Raw genomic sequence first — 24,892 nt, 5'->3', positions numbered from 1 at the left:
GAATTCGGGCTGGCCAATCGGAGCGCAGTTGTCACCGTAATGATATGGCAGAATAGTTTACAAACAAATTAAATGACATTTCACCTCTATTTCTGGTTATATACTCGATGAAAAATTACATTTAGAACTTAACCAGTTCCGGTCCATGAATGGGTTAGTAAATTTCTAGCTTTTGTTGCTTTCGAATCTGTCCTCTTATGTGCCGAAGTCTACATTTTGGAAGCGGGCAGTAACCTCATTGATTCTCTGTATCCAGTATCACAAGCGCCATGGACAGTAGAGAAATGTGTTTCGTCTGTAGCTTCGCCAGCGAACAGTACTCTGGGTTTTCCACTGCGATCGGTCAATGGAGCTGCCAGTTCAGAACGTAGCCATGGGAGGGAGGCTACATGAATTGAATCATAAGAATAGCTTCCACGGGTATAAGGGTTGCTGTGCCAGGTTGACCTAGAAAACGTTTTGATCCTGAATTTCTGATTCAAAATTCTGTAGGTAAGTGGTAATAAGGTAAATAAGAAATTATGAACGAGACTCTATTAGAAGCCTGAAGTCGAAAACTGAGGGCATTCGGAGTCGGGGTTCGTAATTCCCGTACCGCCCGTGAAATGTACAATGTTTTTCATCACACTTGCACGTAAATAATATGATTGCCTGCAGGCTAACTTGACCATAATGCCCCAAATATAACCCTCGAGCCTTATTTCTTCTCATTACATGGTCGATAATGATCTTTTTCTTAATTAGCAGAAAAACTCATTATCTTACATTAAAAAATACAAGTGAACACAAATATACGATGCGGCAGAGCGTACTAGATGCGGTAATGACACGTTCAGTAATAATGTCATGGCCATTGACTTATGGTCATGACAGTAAAACATGATATTCAAAGAAAATCAACATAATTTTTAATTCTATGCTATATTTTAATGGCTAGGGACATCCATTCATCCAGCCATTGGTTATAAATAGTAAATTTTCAAAATTTATAGCATTTGGAAATTTCAAAAGCTTCAAAAAAATGCTTATTCCTCAAGTCTTGAATAGTCCTAAATTGCAATATGCACCATACACAGATCCGGGAAGTGTGTCCCATTCCTTTGTTTTACATATAAGAATGGCTACACACGCGACTTTTAGCTATAATGAAACCCAAGTGTAGCGATGTAATCGAGCGTTTGTATTGGTGCTTAAAATCGCTGCTAAAATTACATTTATTTGTAAATACGCAGGTTTATTTTATAGTAAATATGACCCATAGACAAAACACATTATCAACAAACATGGGATCAAATCGAACAAAGCCCTTACATGAAAAACAATGCATGCCCGACATAAACTTGCATTACCTGATAAATCCTGTCGGTTCGGGTATGATGGTTTTCCCTCCCATGAACATCTGAAGAAGCTGCATACATTTCCTTCTCACTAAGTCTTCTGGCAAGAGCTCCACCTGGAGTTACAGATTTTTTAGTGTCGTGATATATAACGAGCACCGCACTGTAGATTTTCGACTATCTATTGTTATAGTTAAAAATTAAATGTTCAGAATTTGAGGTACTGTCGGTCTGAAATTAATATTGTAGACACTAAAACTCAACCGAAGAGAGTTTTTTTATAATATTATGTGACGGGACGAACAAATCGTGAATCTGGTGGTATGCGACACGCCTGTCCATGTCCAACAGTTGCAGTGCCACTTACAGCTTTAAATCATAAAGATCTGAGAGGCACTGCCACTGCGTCCGTCACCCTGAGACATAAAGTTGACAAGTCCCATGTGCCTGTAATTTCACCAGCACCCTTACCCTTCTAAACCGGAACGGCGGCAGAAATAGGTAAGGTGGCAGTACTTCCCTGGACGAACTCTTTCACAAGGAGGTCTCGTGCTACTAATGTTGCGATTCAAACTGAATACAGAACTTTGCATTGTATTGTTACCATCTGACTCGGAGCCGGAGTTAATAACTCGGCGGAATCGATAATACTACATCGGATACAGTAAGGGAATCGACTCGGATGAATCGACTCTGACTCCGGAGTTACCCATGTCTACACGTGCACACATGCAAGACACGCTGTTATGTTTATGAAATTGCTATAATTGTCCCATTATGCAATGGTTTAATCAGTGTCTGTAAAGAACCCGAAACGTTGTTGGGTCCGAAAAAATAGTTTCATTTCCATTATTCAAACTTACCATTTTCGCAGTTTCCCCACTCGTCCATAATGTCAGTACGTTATCGGACCCCATAGGTGATGACGCACCAAAAATTCTTGTAATCCAGTAATCCTCTCTGCCAATTCTCCTCCTATCCTCTCCTTGCCACAAAAACCCAAAAAAGGTGGCATTTTTAGGCCACCAAGCCGTCTCGAAGGAAAGAACTATTTTGTCCATTACACCGATGGCCAAATTCTCTATTGCTGCAATTTTTTTGGCTGGTAGCTTCGGTGTGAAGAGGGTTTTGTAGCTGAATAAGTAGAAAGAAACACCTTGATTATGGATTAATTTCCTTTATACCTAATTTTACTTGAGACCTTTATCATTACTGTATTTTGGCAAATAAATAATAAATACACTTTTTCTGAACCTTAAATGTTATTGTTTTATAATTATTAATACAAATATCGAACACGACTCTAGTCATCTGCTGGTAGCTGTAAAGGTACTTGGCTGAATGAAGAAATAGATTTCTCACAAATGGCGTAACGGCAAAAAGGTCGTTAAAAAATCATAACAAAGATTTGCAACAAACAAAAAAAAATCGTAAGTTGCGCCGGTTTGTTCCGTGGCAAAGTATATGGCCGATCTTTGTATTAATAATAATAATATTAATAATGGTTCTCATAGATGGCGCTACGACTAAAAAGTCGTTGAAAAACCAAATACAAAAACAAACACGACATCAAGCACATAGAAAAATTCGTGAGGTCCGCGGGTTCGTTCCGTGGCTTAGTTGGTATAGCTTCTGGCACGGTATGCTAGAAGACATCGCGTCGGTTCGAATCCGGATTTTTTTCTGAGTGTATAATTGAATATTACTATGGTGGCAAAACTTTCTGATATTAAATAAACTTATTACTAAAATGCTTTTTCTAAAATTACTGAGCAGCCCGACCGTACAAGGCCGTAGTTCAGCACGGACGAAATGTAGCCCTGATAAGTCGTCAATGCGTCTCGAGCGACAGTTTGTCTTAGTCTTCGTAGAACGTAAACAAATCTAATTATTATTATATTAATAATTATTTAAAAAAAACTAGTGGAGTTATTTCACAAAAAAGAAGTGTATCAGGTAGTAAAACATCATAATATAACATCGAAAACATCACGCGCTTTTTTCTTTGGGCAGTAAAGTAAAAATGAAAGTGTTTCAAGGCAAGTTCTGCATCTATAGTTTTTATCCTCAATCTAATGTTTTACGGTGGAATATCTTCAGATTTGATCAGATGTGCGTGCAACACCCTGTGAGCGTTTGCACTGCCGGTGATACACTCAGCGGTTGGCACTTATCGCGTAACCTTGAGCGAGTGACGGAGCCCTGCCACTGTCACAGACACAAAAGCAAAGTGTCAAGACTACAGGTACATTTTTCTAATTACTTACTGCTCTATTAAACAGAAACAAATACTCTCAAATTTCTTTTTTAATGCACACACGCATAGTACTAGGGACACCCTGTATCGCGGGTGCAATGAGCACACACATAGACAACCACAAACAGCACCCAAACTCGAGAGCACTAACGAAGCTACAGGCACTGTAGCTTTGTTACGTGGAGGTGACGGGCGCAGTGGTAGTGCCCCTAAGATTTTTGCGATTATTTCGTCCTGTCACTTGGTATTATATACAGGGTGATAAAAAACCACTGACCATTTTAAAAGAGCATACTGTATAGTGGAAATAAAAATACGTATTCGGTTTTTTTTTTCAAATACTTAATAAATAAATAAGTTATGACGTCTCAAAGTGAGAGATGTATATAAAAAAAATGCAAATATTTCTCCCGGCCCGTGTCAGGGGGTGTACTCTCGTTCTGCGTCAAACATATGTCCGAAACAATGACTGTAAAATAACTAATACTCGGCCATATTAAAAAACAATGTCAAGAATAAAGCTTCATTCGCATCATGCGTGTTTTAATTTTGTCGAGTATTACTTACTTGACAGTGATTGTATCGGATTTCGGACGGAGAACGAGAGGGTCTGACCAGCATGACAGCCGTTCGACCACGGAAGCAGTTAAATAATTATTACATACTGTTATTATTTTTTCACCTTTCCTTAAGCACGCCTACTGAAACTGTAATAATAACGCTATCCGCGGTATAGACAGCGCCATCTTTAGTAATCACTTTGACTGTTCCGTTTGGATCTTCAGGCCAAGCGATTTGCGTCACCTCGGTGTTTAACTTTACGTTTAAATTTGATAAACCTGGTCCGTCCCTGTATGTGTTCTGGAAATTTAAAAGAAAAAATATTAATGGAAAATGGAAATGTAATAAATATGGAAATATAATAAACTCTTTCACAAGGAGCTCTACTACTACTAAACCGAATCTAAACTATTACAAACTTACCAACATAATGTCAAAAAAGGTTTTATAACCCTGTTTATACCAGCTTATGTGTTGATGGCCGTCTAAATGAGTAAATTTGTCTCTGGCGTCCAAATCGTTCCAGTCGTTGCACGCGCAGTAGTTGTTCGTCAACAAATTCAAAAATTCCAAAAGTTGCTCGACTAAGTCCTGGTCTTCTAGGATTTTTGGGTTGTTATCCTTAAAATACTGCATTAATCTGAAAACAATATCGTTAATATCAGCTGGATTCTTGGGGTGCACGGAAAGAACCTCTAACGGGTAAGGCGTACTATTAATATTATTTATTCCCTGCACTGTAGCCATAACCCAATTGGCAAATTCTTTCATCATGATGGCGGGCTGGAAGTCTATGCCATCGATACGATATGATGAATGAAGCTGGACCCTGTTCATTGTTGAAAAGTGGCGTCCGTTTAGTAGTTTAATGTTTGACCTTGACGGATCATATCCGGGCAGACGCTTGCGAGCACGCTTAGAATACGGTAGATGGAATTAACATGATTATAATACAGGGACTTGAGACCAGGGCACAATGCTCGGCAGCGAGAGGTGCTGGGAGGCAATGGTCTCCTTTTGCGAGAGCGTAATTTCGCAGAAGGACGCCTCGCAGCGGCTCACAAAGGACGACTCCTCGCTGACCTGCTCCGAAGACGGCAGCCAGTGTGACGAAGGAGGCAGTACGCCCATCTTCTTCCGCCGCCGTAAATTGGGGTCGAGGGACCCTTACCACCAAGTCTGAGGATGCCCTTACAGCCCGAGGCATCCTCCGAAAGCCTGACTCCCGTGGGCCATCTGCCGAGACGTCCCAGTAGCATGCGTAAGCGGATTCTGAGTCGTATCTCTATGATGGTAGGGTTGACCACTGGGTTTTAGTGGGTGTACAGGGGCTACCGCCTGGGAGTCCCACATAACCACTCGCTTTTCCCCCGAGGCGAGTCTGTGAGTCGGCGAGTCTGTGTCGAGTGGTCTGTGTAACGCATTTCCCAAGGTAAAAAACAAGAAACGGAAACATGTCCGCTAGGCTGGATGACGGGCACTGTGTTTCAAATTATGTTATTATTATATTGCGAGCAAGAGCAAGCATGATGATAAATCTATTTTATCATTGCCTTTTCTTATTACATCACTTTATTATCGATGACGCGTTATGCGTGCCTTTCGCACTGATTAAAAAAACTTACTTCGCTGTGACGAATTGACCTGCTGGTATAGATTCCTCTGGGGGATTTGCCATAAAAATAAATCCTTGTGCTATAACTTCGTTGCATAACAGTTGAAATTCCTCATTGGGAACTTGACCGTCTGATCTGAATATGTTAAAGGCCAGGTCTTGGAAGGCCAGTTGAATATTGTTTTGGACGGCTGTATCGTATACCAAGCTGGGATGTTCGCCGTGGATCCTGAGGAAAAATATATATTTGTAAAATACTAAAAACCTCGCAGAACTGTATTACCACGGAAGAAAAAAACAATTAATGATACTACCTTAGCCTGACTTAAAATTTTTCTCGTGCTAATACGGTTCGTTTTGTTTGGGTAGAGCAGTAGGGAAAGCTTTATTTCAGAATAGATTTTTTTACAAACGCTCACATAACCCAGGAGCTATCCCAGGCTTGATAAAGCTTATCCCCCTCGTAAAAAAGACCATTACGCTACCACGGCTTACGACCAGTTACCACAGTTGTAGGACACGGAATCTAGGAGCAGTAGAGCTTCTTGTGGAAGAGTTCGTCCAGGGAAGTACCACCTTACCAATTTCTGCCGCCAAGCAGTAATGTGGGCATTACTGTGCTTCGATTTTGAAGGGTTACCTTACCCTACTCCAAGGGAACTGATGAAATTACAGGCACATGGGCTTTGTCAATTAATGTCTCAGGGTAACAGTGGCAGTGTCCCTCAGATCTTTGCGATTTAAAGCTCTGAGTGGCACTGCAACTGCTTTGGACAGGCGTGTCGCTTAACACCAGACGCACGACATGTTCGTCCTGTCACTTGGTATCTAAAAAAAATCGCACTAAACCGACGAGAAAAAAATTATGTCCTTATCATTGACTTACAATTATATGGACGTCGGGACCGCGCTAAAAAGTGTCCGAACTTATAGGGCGTTAAAATCGTATACAGAGCGTCATTCACGCTTTAGTCTTCGTTTGTTCGACTGACAGCGAAGCAAGCAAAATTAGACAGTACTGCGATGACATTACAATTTAAATTCAACGTTTTAGCTTTTTCATATTCCGTTACATGTCACTACGTTTAAATAGGTTGACTTGGGACATTTTTTTCGTGGTTTTTGTATTAGACCCGTCGTCCATTTATTTATAAGTCAATGGTCCTTATAATAAGAGTGAAAATGGCATGATGAGTTTGACGTCAATGGATCGAGAGTCGCATTTTTTTTCAGCTCAAGCGATTCAGCATTAATAGCAGTGACATCCTTAAAAAGCACAAGTGGAACTCACCACTCTGCCCCCAACTCGACCACCCCATCCCCAAAAGGCACAGTGTTGACTCTCCCCCCAATCCTTCCTTCCGCCTCAAGACCCAATACTTGTTTTCCAGCTTTTCCTAGCGTCGCCGCTGCTGTCACGCCGGCTGCTCCGAGACCTATTATAATAGTGTCATATTGCGAACGAGCCATTCTGAAAAAGCAGAAGTTAACAAGATTTTTTTATTGTTATACATACATACCACTGATATAGATATTTACGAGACAGCAGGGATCCTTCGGCATCCTTGAACGTGCCATGGCGTCCTTAAGCGTGCCGAAGCATCCTTAGACAGTCGAGGTTTTTTGTTTTATAATATCAAGTGACAGGACGAAAAAGTCGTGCGCCTAATGGTAAGCTACACGCCTGTCCGTAACAGTTACAGTACCACTCTGAGGTGCACCCATCGCCTTGAGACAGAAGTTGACGCTTTTTATGTCTTAGGGTGACAGGTGCAGTGGCAGTGCCCCTCAGATCTTTGCGATTTAAAGTTCTAAGTGGCACTGCAACTGTTATGAACAGGCGTATAGCGTACTACCAGGCACACAACTTGTTCGTCTCGTCATTTGATATTAAAAAAAATGCGTTGTTCAGTATATCGTTTTATCAAATAGCGATATTTATTTCCAAGTTTTATAGAAAACATTTTTAACTTTAACTAGCTAGGATTCGACGTTCTGCAACCCCACGCAAACGCAGTAATGCTCACATGACTTCACAAATGGCTACAGAAATAGGTAAGGTGGCTGTAAGGGGAAACCCTGGACAAACTCTTTCACAAGTACCATAGACAATAGAATTTTGGTTCAGGATTGAAAAGAGCGCCTTCGAGATATCGTCAGGGATTGTCACCCGTAAGTAGCTTTGGATATTTCCATTTCGATAATTAGTAGCCAAATCAAGTCTACGTAAATGTGGTGGCAACCAAATTAGCGTGATTTACGGGAATCTATTGTTACCAGTCCACAGACGACATAAATTCATGCTTACTTTACAAGAAAAGTCGTAGCCATTTAAATCACAAAGCAATAACGTTAAATCTCTCTCATGTATAATGTGATTTTGTGCAGATACGCGGCTTTCACCAAATACTACGTACGCGGTAGTAGAGATCTACTGACACTAGTATTCTTTAAATCAACCCCAGTATCCTTATTTTTTAGCACACCTAGCACGGCTCGCTCTAGAATTTTTATTCAGTATAAATTAAAATTTGGAGACGTAAGGGAGACGTATATTTTTTCTACCAAATTGATGACATAGCTAATACACATTACTAATTTAATCTTTTCTTTCATAAATAGCATTGAATAATTGAAAAATTTTGATTTTAACAAAAAATGGGAGTTGTCCAATTCTGCCCCAACTGTGGGGTACTTTGATATGTACCAAGCGATGTCGCTTGGGGCACTTTAATGTGTGAAAGAAAGTAGCGTGCTATTCCTGGTTGCTACGTAAATATTACCAGCACTAGGTAATCAACTTTTCATAAAGTATGACGCTACATGTGTCTCAGCACTTGCTAGATCAAGACTTCTTTCTAGGGCCCATTTGAAAAGTGTTCTTTGTAATGTAGTCTTCGAAGTAGAAATACAGGAGGAATAGCTGACTGTAGCGCAAAATCACTAGTTCACCTCTTTACAATAACTTGTTGAAACACTTTTACATTTTCCATACAAAATAACTAATAGGAACACTTTCTTACGTACCAAACTGCCCTACTCACTAGTTTATAAAACTACCCCACCAGGCAGTTTAGAAAGAATATTTATTTAAAAAAAATCTTTACTAATTCTCTCAAAGTCACGTCATGCATTTCTAGTTATTGAAAACACTAGTTTATCCTGTATTAAGACATAAAATCTCGTAAATTGAACAAAACTGCAGTGACACTCGTATTTGTGTCGCTTATTTTTTTAATCAACTGCTGTGAAAACACTTAGGGTCGTATTCCAAAACTCTTTGGATTTGAGCAGACTTGAGTATGATTTCAAGCACTGGAAATACGACCCTAATGGCAAGGACTTGAGTATGATTTTCAGTGCTCACTGCAATACTTAAACACAGAATTTGAGTATGGTTTAAAGCACTCGAAATAATACTCAAGTCCCTGCCATTAGGGTCGTATTTCCAGTGCAATCCTGACTTGATCATTGAGTAGAGTTCGTAAGTAACCTGTCGAGCGACAACGGCTAACTGGTGAGCTGCAACATCGCATGTCTATTACTCACACGTACAAAGGCAGGCTTTAGTATTATCACAACTAATATTCTGTTTGAAGGTATGGAGACAATGGCCGGGGTATGAATGTGACCCCCGTATCAAACTGCCCCGCTTCCCCTTAAAGAACAAAATTAAAAAGGAATCATGATAATATTTTTTATTTTATTTTTTTATTTATAAAGCTATTACGGCATTCTGCCTGTTAAAATGTTAACACTGCAATAATAAATTACCTTACACCAGCTTACACACAATACCATCCAAAAACACGTACACAAACATAACGTGGTGTATTTATAAATAGTAAACCCCATTTTCCAACAACACAAACAAGGAAATGCTACTTATCTTTTTCCTTCTTACGGCAAAACGAGTTAGAAAGAAACAACTATATTTACATGGACTATACATCAAAGTTAAAAATAAACATACGACTGCAACACGTTAAAATAATTTACCTAATTCAATCACATTACTTGCTTTAATATTATAAAATTGCAAACAATTTCTTGTAAATTATTTCACTTACCTAGACAAACGTTTCATTCGAACACGTAAACTAGTTTAAATAACACAGATAATAAATTTTATCTCAAATATAGATAACATATCACTAAATAATATTAAATAACGTCTCTGTAAACACGTAATTTGATTTTCGTGTAGTGTATTTACACAGTTATCGGATTTTTATTGACAGAAGACTGAATACGAGCCGAGTCGCTCAACGATTAATGGGAAATGGGCTCACAGTATGGATTGTTGTAGCAGTACACTATCCAAGCAATCAACAGTAAGCCTGCATGCATTGCAGAATAGTACGTAAATGGTACATTATCATTTTAGTTATTGTAAACATAACGCACCCCTCATGGAAGAATGGCATAAGTAGAGTTACGTCAAAAATGTTTATTACTCCATTAGATACAGAAAAATACAACCCACATACTCTCCTATCTTTGAAGAGGATGTGTATTATATTTTTCTTATTGTCCAATTTTTTTTTTATATTATCATTTGACGGGACGAACAAATCGTACGCCTGATGGTAAGCTAAGATAATAAGATGGTAAGCCTGTCCATAACAGTTACCTTACAGTGCTAGGTGTTACGGTGTTAGGTTATATGAAATAGAAATGAAAAGTTGAATAATACTGAATTTGAGCATTAAGTGCCTGCTCTTGTTCAGACTACCACAAACACAACTATAAACACAACCAACCTTAAAAAAGGAGGAGGTTTCAATTCCAATTGTTGTTATTGTGTTACTCGATTACTCCGGTGTTTATGAACCGATTTTGATGATTTTTTTGTTGGACAGAGGGTACCTCTGTATTGGTTACATTTAAAATTGAAGAATATTACATATAGGAAATGAAACTATTTTTCTGGATTTAAATCCGGAAAAATAGTTTCATTTCCTATGTGTAACAATCGCGAAAACCTAAGAACTGAATATTACATAATAATATTTCACTACCAAGAGTGGCAAACTAGGGAATGAATCAGGTCTCGCGCACTTTCCGGAAACCGATTTCAATAAATAGATGTAGTTGGTACTTGGTGCAACGGGCTGGTATCCGCAACTCGACGACAAAGCGCCTATTTTGCGTGTAAATAAATAGATGTAATTCCAAGAACTTTTGACGTCGGTTTTTTTTAACAAAAAAGTTACAATATTAAAAACTGAAAGACCGCTTAAAATCTATATAATATATTTGCATATAATGCAAGCTCTGCGCTGCCGCTGCTACGTTTGTGTGGAGTTACAATACTTGTTTTGTTACTACACTGGATCGCAGCACCCGAAACAAATATTTCCACAGGCGTCACAGTACATTTATGAAAATATAATTTATGGAAGAATAGCATTTTTTTTAAATTGTGATAGACGTAACATTTTAAATGAGGAATAAAAATAAACTGGATGTTTTTAACAGTCGTCTTCACAAAGTCACAAAGTCATTTATGGGGCAATGTATACGCTTCTATAATAAGCAATGGTAAAAAAAGCAATAAAGTCACCCAAACATTAGATACATGTATAGATATAGATGTATACATAAAGCGATAAGGAATGACACAGAGTTAAAACCACCAAATTTTAATTCATTACTGCCTCACTGGCCAAACGGTTACCATGCCGGGCTGCCACGCAGAGGTCCCAGGTTCGATTCCGGGGCCGGGAGAAACATTTGTATGGCCTACATTTATTTCTCTCGTGAGTTTGGGTGTAATTTGTGGTTGTCTATGTGTGTGTCCATGGCACCCGCGACACAGGGTTTCTCTAGTGCGGGGCTATGTTGAGTGTGTGCGTTATTATTATTATTACTTTTTTCGAATTCCGAATTTCCGGAAATGGTTTTACTACATAGTAAGACAAAACTACTCATCTAGGAAGTCAAAGTTAGATTTTTAAAGTAATTCTACTGGTCTCATTAAAAAAATACAGTAGATAACCGAGTTTTCATTACAATAACCTGCTTGGCGGAAAAGATAGATGAGTAGTTTTGTCCTACGATGCAGTAAAACAATTTCGTGAAATCCGGAATTCGAAACAAGTAATTAACATTTGGTGGTTTAAACTCTGTCACTCCTTGTAGCTATATCTATACATGTATCTATGTACGTGGAACACCTTTTCCCGTCCATTGGTAATAAGTAACTGGTTGATATTTAAAAAAATAATGTATGGTGTTTAAAACTATAGTGTAGGAAAAACTTTACAGCTTCTGCGTACAAATAAATAAATATTGTAAGTGATAGCAAAGAAATCGCTAGTTTCGTACTCATTCTTCTCAGGGGACTCAGCCTTACGAATGAGCAGTAGAGTTAAATCAATATGACAATTTCAAGAAGTAAGGCACGAGGCTAAAATTAGTCTAAGAATGAGTGCATAGTCAGGTGCATAACAAAAATTATTATAAAAATGTTCAAAGATAGTACACTGTAATTTGTATACACGAAGAAACATACTATGTTTACATATGGAAATTGTATTGATTAATAAGTAACGTGATCAAAATGATGTTATAAACCAAAAGCAATAAGGTAGACATTTCAATAGATAGCTACATTAGTAACGCTACAATGTTTTTATTCAACTCAAATTTTATGGGAAAATAGCTCTAATTACGGAAACGTAAGGTGCAAGTATACATTTCTACAATAATTCAGTGTTATCTTTGTGATGTTGTTATTTAAATAAATACCTTTTTGGATGTTTTTATTAATGCAACATTCAGTGACATAAATTCAACAACGTAATTTTTTTTTTGTGGTGCTAATGCTAATTAACACTGTTACAGCATCTGCCATTATATCTAAATACTATAATTCGTAAACATTTCGTAAACAATAAAATTTTATGACTTGGCACTTCACGCTTTTTTTTATCTATTAATTGGTCTTCATTGAAAGTTAAATTCGAAGAATCGTAAATGCACATATTCTCTCAATTGAGACGTCACTGGAATGCCGAATTATTTGGTGGTTGTTTACGAAATTAATAAAATTCAGGGAATTTAGATTAGTAAGTACTTTTGTTACATTTATTACTCTTGATGGTCATGATTAATGTTACGCCATAGTAAAACGATATAAACTTTATGGAAAAGCCTTATATTTTAACTACCATTATAACGAGTTGTCACAATATAGTCCTCATACCCGTGACGTACTGCCATCAGACAGTCTTTCATGCCTAAATCAATTTTTTTTTAGTTATATTCCTGTTTCATAGAAAATACACTATCATTATACAAAAATTAAAATATTGGTTTTTACAAGCAGACCATTAAAGGATCGAACTATCTGCCTCCTCATAATCCTGTTTCCCAATTTTCCTTATTAAAAAACCTTGTGAGTGGCTGAAGCGCTAACCGCTAAAGCCAAGAAAAAAACTACAATAAGACGGAAAGAGACAAAGTTAGACAACAACGCGTTTTAATGCATCTCTTCTTAATTGTATAATGCAAGAAATGAAAAACCTTTCCTATATCATTAATATAATATTATTATTTATTGTCTGTTGTACAAATTTCCTAACGTGAAATCCTCTCCCGATACGTTTTTTTTCCTAAATCCGTTTCCAAAATTCCTTAACATACGAAAAGGTTTCCCTGTTTTTAAATGAAGTTAATTTATCTTGTCATTGGCTTCAACGCTGACCGCGAAAGGCCATAAAAAAAAAGAACCTCTCATACATCTGTCATACGAATTTGACATTTTACTTTTTTTTTTTCTCCTTTTCGGCCACGCGTTTTACGTGTTGATGGTCGGTGTTATTTTCATTAAATAAATCTATAATGGCTAAATCAATTCGAAGTAAATGGAAGCGCAAGTGCCGTGCGATCAAACGGGAGCGCTATGCGGTAAAAGAACTGGCCAGATTGAAGAAAATGCTCGGTATTAAAGAGGACGACAAGACCAAAGAGGTTATGGACACAGAGATTGCAAACCAAGAAGAGCAAGTAATATTTTTGGACGCTGGAGAGTTGAAAAAGAAGAAAAAGAACAAGAGTAAACGTAAACCTGCCCCTGAAGAAGAAGAAGACGTTCCAATGAGCTCTGATGAGGAAAACATCGAGGTGGAAGGCGACAATGGCAAGACACGGTTTTTTAGTACGAAAACACTAAAGGATCAAAATGGTCAATATCCAGTCTGGTTGCACAAGAGAAAAATTGCCAAAATGAATAAGGTTGGAAAGAAAAACACTAAAAAACGATCAAAGAAAAGACGACGTTAGCGTTAAAGATGCTTTAGTGTAATATTAAGTATAGAATATAAATATTTTGCAATAAACTTTGTAAACTCTCGTCTATGATGTCCATAACAACGGAAGCATGAATAAACTTTGTCGGAATTACATAATGTTGTGTTTTTGATGCAACTTGCTACCCATGGTATTGGCCGGAGGTTGATGATTGAAAATCAGAGAACATCAATGTTTAATATTTTGGTTGGACTTGTAGATCAGCCTTCATTATTAAGCGACCTCAAAAAAAGGAGGTTCTCAACATTGACTTACAAATAAATTGACGATGGGTCTAATACAAAAACCACGAAAAAAATGTCCCAAGTCAACCTATTCGAAATTTAAATTGTAATGTCATCGCAGTATCGCGCTGTATGTAGAACAAATGAAGACTAAAGCGGAGTGTCGCGCTCTGTATACGATTTTAGCGCCTTACAAATGCGGACACTTTTTAGCGCGGACCCGACGTCCATACAATTGTAAGTCAATGGTTCTCAATTAGACTGACTGTTTTTTTTGCGTGTATGTTATGCAATAACTCATAGGCATTTGTGAACCAATTTTGATGACTCTTTTTTTGTTGGAAAGAGGGTACCCAGAAGTAGTCTCATTTAAATTTGAAGAAAATATTCCACCTCTAAGGGTGGCAAACTATGACTTTTGAAGGTGGTTTTTTTTGTAGTCTACCGAGATTATTTAAGCTTGTGAATTGGGTAGTCTTCTCTAGGAGGTAAGGAGAGCTAAGGATGAGGGGGTTATTGTAGCAGTAAAGCTACTTGTGATAGAGTTTGTCCAGGGAAGTGTCTAATTCTGCTACCCAGCATTACTGCACTCCAATTTTGAAGGGCAAGGGAGCTGGTGAAATTACACACACATGGAACTTGTCAACTTATGTCTCAAGGTGACGGGCGCAGTGAGAGTGCCCCTCCACATCTTTGCTATTTAAACCTTGTGAGTGGTACTACAACTGTTATGGACAGGCGTGTAGCTTACCATCAGGTGCACGACTTGTTAGTCCCGTCACTTGATATTGTAAAAAAAGGTTGGACAATGCAATAAGAAAAATATAATCCATATCCTCTCCAAATATTAGAGGATGTGGGTTGTTTTTCAGTACTGAATGGAGCAATTAACATAATTCCACTTATGTTGTTCTTCCATGAGGGGTGCGTTATGTTTACAACTAAAATGACAATGTACCACTTAATACTGCTGATTGCTTGAATAGTGTGTTTCTTTCTTTCTTTCCTGATGTGCACAACTTGTTCATCCCGTAAAACAAAAATAGCTAGGTTCGATATATCTACAGGGTAGAACCAATTTGGGAAAAGAACTATTATAAATTGGTTTTGGTTTGGGTATTCTGGGTAGTGCGTCAAGGGTGAATTCTGTTGCTCTGGTAGTCATAGTACAGGTGATTCCCTTGGTTTGTGACCAATCCGCGGTTGGTAGGAGAAAAAGTATACTTAAAAATGAAAGGATCGACTTCACTGACTCACACAATAGGTCTCCTACAAAGAGAGCCTATAAACTTCCAACATACGAAAATAAAAAAATGAAATTAGAAATCAATTCTTTACTTCCTAATTAAGTAATACAGAAAATAACAGTTTTCACTTGAGCTTAATACATATAACTAGACAAAGTTAACTGGAGCATCTTGAATGTACAACAAAAAAATACATAATATTATCTTATTTACTGTATTCTGGCTTATAAATAAACTTACTTTAACATAAGTTTGGATATCTCATTAAATTTTAACTGTTCATCACTTCAGTTTCTTGATATTATCGATACGAAGATCAAACAAACACAGAGATTCTTGATTCAGTTGTACTGAAACCTGCGACCTCGCAATGAAAGACTTACCAATGCCACTGGAATCAATAAAATATACCTAAGCAGAAGCCATTGGTCATTGCCGATGATCACCATGTTCTTTATATTTCTTACATTATATCCATTCTAGTGGAACACTTGAAGCTGGCACAATCCTAAGAGGACTCTGCCAATAATTAAAAAGAAATTCGTAATGTCCGCTGACTCCTTCTGTAGCTCAGTTGGGAGAGCGATAGTATAGATAGATATTCAAACAAAATATATGAATATCATGACAAACAACGATATTCAATACAATAACGATATCAGTCAAAAGCATTCCGTTCTTAGTTTAACTATAAATGGTGTTGTCGTAGCTTTAAATGTGCCTTGAAATAAAAAGTCATGTCATGCTTCTCTTTCTTTACTCAACTGATCCAGTTCCTTGATTTTTCATGTGGATAAGTGACCCAGATGTTCAACTTCAACCCAGGGTCTTACTTACTTATGGGCAGTAACCTGTACAGGAACTCATATGGGTTGAAATATTTTTAACGGAGAACATTTATTAATCAAGAGGGTGTATAATTAAGAGCACGAGCTTCAGCCTTTTGTAACTCTTGCATGTGAACTTCAGACATAATGTGACGCTTCAGGAATGGTGCAGTGACCATTACATTGCATATTGTGCAGTAGAAATTGTCACAATTCAACTGGAATAAAAAATAATACTTACATATACACAGTTTTAGTGCATTTCACAGTAACATTGAATCAAATAAGAAATAAACACTGATTGGCGTAGTTGGTGTGCTCAGAGGGAAGTGAAGGCACAGAACAATAAATACAATGTACATTTTCTGCGGTTCTGATAGTAACCGAGGCTAAAGTCACTTCCATTGCTTTTATTCTTCTGTGGGTTTAAGTCCAGCAGTGGATGAGTGTAAGCTAACAAAATGATGAAATAAACATTAAGTCAGGGTAGGTTAATACTCCTATTTTGTAGAGAACGAATTAAATGTTCTCTATCACTCATTTAATTTAATATTTTTTCATGAACAACATGCTTGCAAAAACACGCTTTATCACAAGTTGTCATCGTTCACCACATTCCGTGAGGAAACCTGTACAAATCTGCAAATAAATTTGATGATGTGTGTGCAGTTCCCAATCAATGTGTGCGCCATCAATTAACTGCCTTCGTGGCCGTACGGTTACATTTCGTCCATAACAGTATGTAAACATAAAGATAGAGCAATACAGGCTATAAATAACAAATAATACAATAGCAATTAAGTTTCACATACTTGTTTAATTAGATTCTGGCTAAAAGTCTCTATGAATGGGTGCTCACGTACTAAAGCCAAATGTTTTGACGACTTTTTGTGGTTCTCCTTGTGAACAAAATCTAAATCCATCGTCACTTTGCAAAACACACATTTGACCTCCATCTCCACCGTTAAAATGCCATGATATGCGTCTGAAGACACCACAAGCTTGTCTTTATTCCGCAGAGTTAAAATCACAAAATCGGGTTGTAATATAATTGGTTTTTTCACGTCTTTCAACTGTGTATTTGTGAATTTTGGTTGACGAAGCGCGGGGACTGACATTGTGAAAGATAAGCAATTTATTTATTCTACTAATTTACGACGACCAACTCTCACAACGAGACGTTAAACGCATTTTGTTAGAGTTAAAAGTACCCCTAATAAAATTTAAAAGTGCTTCGCCCATTTTAATTTGTTTGATACTTCCGGATCCGCTAGTGATGTTTACTTACTAATTCGATATTATTTCTTGATTCTTCAAATTAGACGATTGTAATTGTTTATAATGACTGATTTGACGACCTCTGAGGTTGGCTTGCACACCGATTTTTATGATATCGCCATCTCTGAGGTCCTGGATACGATCCCCGGTTGGGGTCATTGTAGAAAACCTAACTTTACTATATTGTCTCGGGTCTGGGCGATTGTGGTATCGTCGTTTCCGATTTCCGTAACACAAGTGTTTTAAATTTGTGAGTAGAATTTAGTGGAATTTCGGATCTATTACTCACAGGTTTCTTGTTGCTAGCTCGGTACGGTGGATAACGGATTTCAGTTTTCTCGCGATTCGCAACACTCAACTTTCTCCCGTGCATCCTTCGTAAGTATTTTACTTAACGCGCCTAGTTATAGCATAAACGTATTATTAAAACACCGATATTGTATGGTGTTTTTTAAAAAGGCCTCTGCAAAACTAACTCTATTATGCCTACTATGGTTCTTTTGAAGAACAGACACTCTTTTCGACTCACTTGAACTACCTCATGCGATACCGTATCGATCCAACAATAATCGATAAACTTAATTGTCCATTTTTTGACTAAGCCTTCACATAAACCAGGGCCCTGATTTTGATTCAAATCAGAATCGATCCGATTACCCGTCTCGAAATCAGATGGGTTTCTGAGTGCGAATATGAACCTGTTGTCTACTATATTTTTCTAATTTGTGAGTTAAATCAACTATTGTTCCGATTAGAACTATCAAAAGCTTAATGTAATCGCAATTATGCACTTCGACTCGGAAAAGACGCAATTTCCGATCGGGAAAAGCAATCAAAAATCAAGCTGTTGTATCGGTTTTGCGTAACAAATCTTTATTACCTGTCGCGGCATAATGCAAGCCACAATGCGAGCTCTAACGACGCAAACGTTGTCGGGAGGGCTAGAGAGGGACAGTTCGCTAACGAGAGCGCGAGTGTCCACCCAAATCTCACCTACATCGGCCGAACTTGCACTCTGTACCCGTCATGGACAAAAACGTTAAGGACGTCTTCAAATTAGACGTTTCTAGAAGTGCTGCGGTGACGCGGCAGCCGTTCGTCTGAGGCGCTTCAGCAATTTTTAGTTCACTAATATGACTGCGAAGATGGCGCGTCTCACGACATTGATGCTACAACTGCGCTTCCAAATATTGTATGAAAATTAGTAGTGGCGCCACTGCTGCGCTTCTATAAGCGTGTAATTTGAAGGAGCCCTAAACAATACATATAGATTAACTTTGAAATTAAAATAAACTGAAGTACCAAATTCCTGTCATTTTATTTGATCAAGGCACTCCTGACACACCTATCGTAGATGGCCTGTCTTCGTAAATAAACTTAGAGAATTCAATTGAATTGCAAAGCGCTATGCATGGGATATACACGGAGCTCATAAAATAGTCATGATTACCAACCATTTATAACTATTTATGTCAAAAATGTTTACCTTTTTTTATATCAAGTGACGGGACGAACAAGTCGTGCGCATTATAAGCTACACGCCTGTCCATAACAGTTGCAGTGCCCACATAGAGCTTTAAATCCCAAAGACATGAGGGGCACTGCCACTTCGCCCGTCACCTTGAGACATAAGTTGAGAAGCATCCTTACCCTTCAAAACCGGAACACAATAATGTGTCAGCATTACTGTGTTCCGGTTTTGCTGCTTAGCAGCAGGCATAGGTAAGTTGGCAGTACTACCCTGGATGAACTCTCACAAGGAGCTCTACTGCTGATGAATTAAGATCTAACTAATTTCACGTACTCTAATTCTACTTGAGCGGAACCGCCAAATGCTCGTTGACACCACTCAAAAACCTTACTTCTCTGTTCAGTATAGGACCATGAAACACTTGCGGCCTTACTATTGAAACAATAAAGTTAACCTTCAAAAATAGACCTTCAGGTATATTTGATTTATCAACACAAGAATGTGATAAAAGTGCCATAAAGTTGCTTACTCATTTCTTTGAAGCAATAAAAAAATTAATTCAATTCCGCCTTATATTTTATAGTTAGATATCGATAGAAATATAACCGCTGTAAGTATAAATACAATAAATTCGATTTACTTTTTAGCAATAAATGTAGGTCGCTTATAATGTATTATTTAGCATTGAGAACCGCAAGTGAGTACTATAATTTAATTTTTAACGATACGTCGTATAAAAACGGCGTTTATATAAAATAAATTTCAAGTTAAGTCTGTTTCGGTCAGCTATTCTCCCAATCAACTCAGTCATATAATCTCCCATTTGTAGTTGATATTTTTCAGGTTAAAACCTGTTCGCTGGTTATTTCCCTTCAAATAATTTTTTTTTAAATCACTGTTATTAATTTCAGGTATAGTATTAATTTGCTGCATAGTCCGAGTTACTAACCTACCATTTAAGGATAACAGTCGAGAAGTAGAAGTTGAAAGAACTTCAAGAGACCAAAAGGACTCCAGGGAGTCAGGAGAACCCAGAGGACCTAGAGAACCTAGAGATAACAAGGAAAGTAGGGACACTCGGGAATCTAGGGATCAAAGAGATGATGATAGAGAAAGAGATAGGGACGATAGAGAAGAACCAGAAGAAGAAAGAAACAATAAAGAACGGATGGATTCCAAAGAAGTTAGAGAACCAAAAGAAATCAAAGCATCAAGAGACTCTAGAAATGCAAAAGAACACAAAAACTTAAAAGAGAAAAAAAAGATGGCATCACCTGATGCAGATGAATTTCTCGAAAAAATATTGAAATCAGATAAAATAAAACAAATAGCTGACTTGATAGCTGAAAAAGCAGCCGATAAAATTCTGAAGGAATCAAAAACGCTCGACATTTTCCGATCTAACAGCAATAAAAAAGAAAAAGAGGTCGTAAAAGAGACTTCTGAGAAATATAAACACGCTGACGAATTTGTTGACGATGAAGGATTAAAAAAAGATAAGATTCCTAAAATAGATGCAAAAGCAGCGATGAAAAAAGTTCCTAAATTTCCTGATACTGATGTAAGTTTGAGTTACAAACATTTTATTGCAGACAGTGTTGTTAATAAGGAATCTAGTAGCAATATTAGGCATGGTCCAGAAAAACTCGATGAAGCCAGAGATAGTACCCAAGAAAATAATGACAAACATGATAAGAAAAGTGATAACAAATCTAAGATCAGCGAGAGTGGTGAGATTGAAAGTGGTGAGAACAAACGTCGTAAAAAATATCGACACCACTCAGACTCTGAGCATCGAAGTGGAAAAAAGAAAGTGATGAAGAAACGCACTGTTAATGACGAAGAGTCTGTTGAATCTGTTGAGTCAGTTACCGCAAAAGAAACAGAAGTCGCTGATAATTCCAAGGAAGAACCAGATAGGTTAATCAGTAAACATTCCAAAGTTGTAAAGCCAAATGAACTCGAAGAAAGTTCGAGAATAGGTCAAAGAGCATCAAAATCTTTTAATAATAATGATACAGAGTCTGATACATCAGACAGTGAAAGCAATAAAGTACCAATAGCTGATGCACATACCCGGGATTTGCCTAGCAGGACAATGATTAAGAATGAGAACGGAAAACTGTACGCATTTGCCCCATCAGAGGATTACGAAGATTACCATGAAAAACTATCGTCGCTACTTAAATCCGTTCAAGATAAGACAAAAAGTAAGCTAGAAAAACAACCTAATCATAAAAAAACATAAGTGTTTTAATGATTGATTTAATTACAAATAATTAATGTGCAGGGTTATACGTAAGCGCAATTAGTATTTTATGATTTCGTATGTCATAAATAAATAGCTTTCATTTCCTTGTAAATGTAATCATACTGGATGCTCGGTTTGTAGTTTGAATGAAAGAATTCAATCGCCCAAAACCAATCAATAGAATTGTCAAAACTGATCATCAAAAAGGCTGCAGAATTATCTGTCAGAGGATTCTGCCTAAATTGTACAACTTCTCAAATGTCCTATGTAGCATGCTGACATGACCCTATTTTTTTATAATATTTAAACCAACTTACCATTACCAATTTTTCTTAGTGTTTAACAAATGGAGTAATTTCTAAGTTTATTGAATAAAACATCGTGAAAATGTTAAACTTTATATTATAATTATTAAAACGACATCCCTAGTCAACTGCTGTAGAGCTAGCGCGACGGGTCGTGCCTTGCGCGAGATCTTTAAGCGACGAGTAATTGTTTTTAGGATACGTCAATTATTGTAAAATATCAGGATTAGAAGGCGGAATCAAACTATAAGTCACATCATATATTTCCAATCAAAGTTATGCTTCATAACAGCTTATTTACTTTTAGTAAGCAAGGGCTTTTATACACAGCTAAACAAAATACAATATGCTGAGTAATAACAACCTTTTCTATATTTATTATTAACTATTAACTCATAATTAATTTATTTGTGAATACGAGGGTTATACTTATAGAAGATAACACATCACCACATACTAAGCGTTTAAACAAGTGGACAGTTACATCATTTGTGGTTTTACTCAATCTATATGCTTACACATCCTATAATCACTTTTTTTATGCCGCTCATAAGCATACAATAAAGAATATATTTATGTACATTATATAGCATTTATATTAAGAAAATATTAGCTATTAAGTATTAGCCAGATTTAAACATTCGAAAATACAAGAAGTCGTTAGGGTAACACTTAACTTAGTTCCAGCAGAGCGACTGCTCAAGTTCGTTGCCAACCGTCAAAAAGCCCCCGCACATCGTGTATCGGCCTTTTATATCCGTGCACAAACAAGTTCTGCTGCCACACGTGGTGTTTTTCTTACTAATTATTGTATATTTACAGCTTAATTATGACATTGATTACCAATCTAACCCTTAAATTACGCAACTATCTAATACAATGGCGAGTCTCGACATGCAGGCACGTTGTAAAAAAAATCGGTTCACGAAAAAAAGTAATCGCGTAGCATATACACAAAAATACAGTCGAATTGAGAACTTCCTCTTTTGAAGTCGGTTAAAAAACAAACTTTTTAGTACCTACTTTTCATTTACACCCAGCTTTCTGGCTGTCCTACTAGTTACACAGTATCTAACGATAGCTAACAAAAGAAGGCGGCAGATGGCATGTATTTTTAATGGATATACTGTTATAAAATAAGTAAAGTGAACATAAAATATGCAGTTTTAAGAAAAGAACCGTGAAACAGGAATCATTTTGTTAATAAATACTCGGACCCTATTTGTTATATTACATCTGTGAAATAATGCATGAATACTCTTTGAGACAGCGTTTTCAGAAAAGAGATAGTTTTTTCTTTGTAGTTTTGTTTTGACATTAGGTTTGCTTCTTAGACTATGGAAACTTTTATTTTTTTTCCATCCTCTAAGGTTTACTTTTACATGTTTAGTCAAAACACTTTTGTAAGTGGCCGAAACACTAACCGCGAAAAGCCAAGAGAAATAAGAAAAAAGTCATTATTTGTTATTTGCTGAAATTTTCAGTGCTTTATCTTGAGTCGGAAATCGAATTAAAAATAGTGATTTCTAATATGTCGGTTAGCCTTAATATTATTACTGAAACTGAAAACCTCCGTTTTATTTCCTGGCGTTTTCACTTAGTTCTATTGAAAATTAAATCCTCCATCGCTGCAATATTCTACCTACTGCATAGATTTGTACGCTGGTTATATACTCAATGGCCTGCACAAATAGCGGGTCTCGTTAAGGTGCCTCCAAAACAATCTCAGCATCTCCTGCATACATCATTAGGTATCGGGTTTTTACATGAATATATCCAAGAACTAAATAATGACAGTTGATTCTTAAAATGGACTTATTGGTGGTATGACCTTAGAATAATAACGCATAGAAACCTAGTCCGCACACGCTAAGTGAGGCAAATTGAAGCGCGCCCAATGGGCCTACACGAGCGCACGGGACTTCAGTGCTCAAGGTCAACTTGCACCGCGAATTTTAGCTAAAAATGACGAAATATGCGGTAAATGAGTGTAAAAATACGTCAGACAAACATAAAATAGATACTAACATCACATTCCACAAGGAAGTAACGCGTTTCAACTTGTATTTTTATATAAATATTCACTAAAACCGAAAATTAACCTACTACTAAAACTAGCCTACATGAATTTGATTTTTGCCTCACTTGTAACAGTTCGTTTGATATGAAACTATCATTCTATGCGTTATTATTCTAAGGGTATGACATTATAGATGAATGTAATAAAATAACCAAAATTTTTTAAGTGATATCAGACTAGATTTGAAGATGAGAGACGATCGCATGATGTACGTTTTGTGGGAAGTTAGTCTTAGAATTGAAAATCAGCTCGCTGGTTAGATAGTAAGCATAGGACATAGAGTATATTACCAGAAATAGAGACGAAATGTCATTTAATTTGTTTGAAAACTATTCTGCCAAATCATTGCGGTGACAACTGCGCTCCGATCGGCCAGCCCGAATTCGTCAATTGTTTAACTTCAAAACGACCAGTTTAACTTGAGCTTTGTTATAATGGACGAAAATTGAAAAATTACATATTTAATATTTAATTACCGATGAAATGTGATACCATTTTTTTTTTATTTAGATGTTTTCCTGTTTTTTCCCCACATCACTCAAGGTAACATCCCCCATTGTTAGAGATATTATCTGTATTACAATAAATACAGAATATTTTTAATATTTTTCACGCAAAATAGGCGCCTTGACGTCGAGTTGTGGACACCAGCCCGTTACACCAAGTAGTATAGAATATTTTTGGAATATTCGGCGATGTACACACAGGTCAGTTGTTGACGCTGTACCATTACAATTTTCTAATTTGTGATTTCTCTGCAAATGAGATGTGATATTTAAAACTTATTTAAGGCCCATAAACTTAATGTGCTGCCAGGGATGGATGGTCCTTATTTAGTCTCTATTTCTGGTTATATACTCGATGGCACAGGACAACGGAACGATTATGGCTTAATATGGTAAGTCGAATGGTTTCGCAAATGAAAATACCTTTATTTATCAACGGGTATTTGTCAAATATTAACAGATTCACGTCAATTATTCTACAGACTAGTGTATTTATATATATCGGACCCAACGATCGACAAATCAAATTTAAAAACTTATTTATTTACCTGTTTATTTATTGGTTTAGCTTAACATACTCAACAAATTGAAAAGTCCAAAAATAAAAAATCAATAAT

General features: G+C 37.0%; 4 protein-coding genes across 5 annotated transcripts; 2 read left to right on the top strand and 2 right to left on the bottom strand.

Annotated features, from left to right (window-relative positions):
- Positions 1-7,342, bottom strand: LOC113234566 (probable polyamine oxidase 5). Its single transcript, XM_026469912.1, has 7 exons — positions 7,062-7,342; positions 5,781-5,999; positions 4,579-4,795; positions 4,277-4,455; positions 2,201-2,471; positions 1,350-1,453; positions 1-447 (listed from the first exon to the last, which is right to left on the bottom strand). The coding sequence occupies exons 1-7, from the start codon at positions 7,238-7,240 to the stop codon at positions 210-212; spliced, it is 1,407 nt and encodes a 468-aa protein (XP_026325697.1). The 5' UTR covers positions 7,241-7,342; the 3' UTR covers positions 1-209.
- A 6,217-nt stretch (positions 7,343-13,559) lies between these two features.
- LOC113234568 (protein LLP homolog) lies at positions 13,560-14,167 on the top strand. The gene has a single exon (XM_026469915.1). The coding sequence runs from the start codon at positions 13,619-13,621 to the stop codon at positions 14,057-14,059; it is 441 nt and encodes a 146-aa protein (XP_026325700.1). The 5' UTR covers positions 13,560-13,618; the 3' UTR covers positions 14,060-14,167.
- Positions 14,168-15,456: 1,289 nt separating this feature from the next.
- LOC113234569 lies at positions 15,457-18,525 on the bottom strand. Its single transcript, XM_026469916.1, has 2 exons — positions 17,197-18,525; positions 15,457-16,602 (listed from the first exon to the last, which is right to left on the bottom strand). Exons 1-2 carry the CDS (start codon positions 17,500-17,502, stop codon positions 16,462-16,464), a joined length of 447 nt encoding a protein of 148 aa, XP_026325701.1. The 5' UTR covers positions 17,503-18,525; the 3' UTR covers positions 15,457-16,461.
- Positions 18,526-19,786: 1,261 nt separating this feature from the next.
- LOC113234567 (myb-like protein X) lies at positions 19,787-21,763 on the top strand. Of its 2 annotated transcripts, XM_026469914.1 has the most exons (3): positions 19,787-19,830; positions 20,045-21,079; positions 21,550-21,763. In XM_026469914.1, exons 1-3 carry the CDS (start codon positions 19,803-19,805, stop codon positions 21,666-21,668), a joined length of 1,182 nt encoding a protein of 393 aa, XP_026325699.1. In that variant the 5' UTR covers positions 19,787-19,802; the 3' UTR covers positions 21,669-21,763. The 2 variants fall into 2 exon arrangements, with proteins under 2 accessions (XP_026325699.1, XP_026325698.1); XM_026469913.1 differs by having other exon boundaries at positions 20,045-21,763.
- Positions 21,764-24,892: the final 3,129 nt, after the last annotated feature.

The sequence above is a fragment of the Hyposmocoma kahamanoa genome, unplaced genomic scaffold (genome assembly GCF_003589595.1).
Source record: "Hyposmocoma kahamanoa isolate Upper Pololo Valley unplaced genomic scaffold, ASM358959v1 84, whole genome shotgun sequence".
Taxonomy (NCBI): Eukaryota; Metazoa; Arthropoda; class Insecta; order Lepidoptera; family Cosmopterigidae; genus Hyposmocoma; species Hyposmocoma kahamanoa.
This window is presented reverse-complemented; position numbering and strand designations above follow the sequence as displayed.

Excerpts from the sequence above, each read along its gene's own strand:
- LOC113234566 (XM_026469912.1), bottom strand. The coding sequence starts at position 7,240 with ATGGCTCGTTCGCAATATGACACTATTATAATAGGTCTCGGAGCAGCC. Across the intron at positions 4,796-5,780 it reads GGTCAATTCGTCACAGCGAA|ATTAATGCAGTATTTTAAGG; the intron begins GTAAGTTTTTTT and ends TATTGTTTTCAG. Across the intron at positions 448-1,349 it reads GAACCGACAGGATTTATCAG|GTCAACCTGGCACAGCAACC; the intron begins GTAATGCAAGTT and ends AACGTTTTCTAG.
- LOC113234568 (XM_026469915.1), top strand. The coding sequence starts at position 13,619 with ATGGCTAAATCAATTCGAAGTAAATGGAAGCGCAAGTGCCGTGCGATC.
- LOC113234569 (XM_026469916.1), bottom strand. The coding sequence starts at position 17,502 with ATGTCAGTCCCCGCGCTTCGTCAACCAAAATTCACAAATACACAGTTG. Across the intron at positions 16,603-17,196 it reads GCCAGAATCTAATTAAACAA|TTGAATTGTGACAATTTCTA; the intron begins GTATGTGAAACT and ends TTTTTATTCCAG.
- LOC113234567 (XM_026469913.1), top strand. The coding sequence starts at position 19,803 with ATGTATTATTTAGCATTGAGAACCGCAA. Across the intron at positions 19,831-20,044 it reads TTTAGCATTGAGAACCGCAA|GTATAGTATTAATTTGCTGC; the intron begins GTGAGTACTATA and ends TATTAATTTCAG.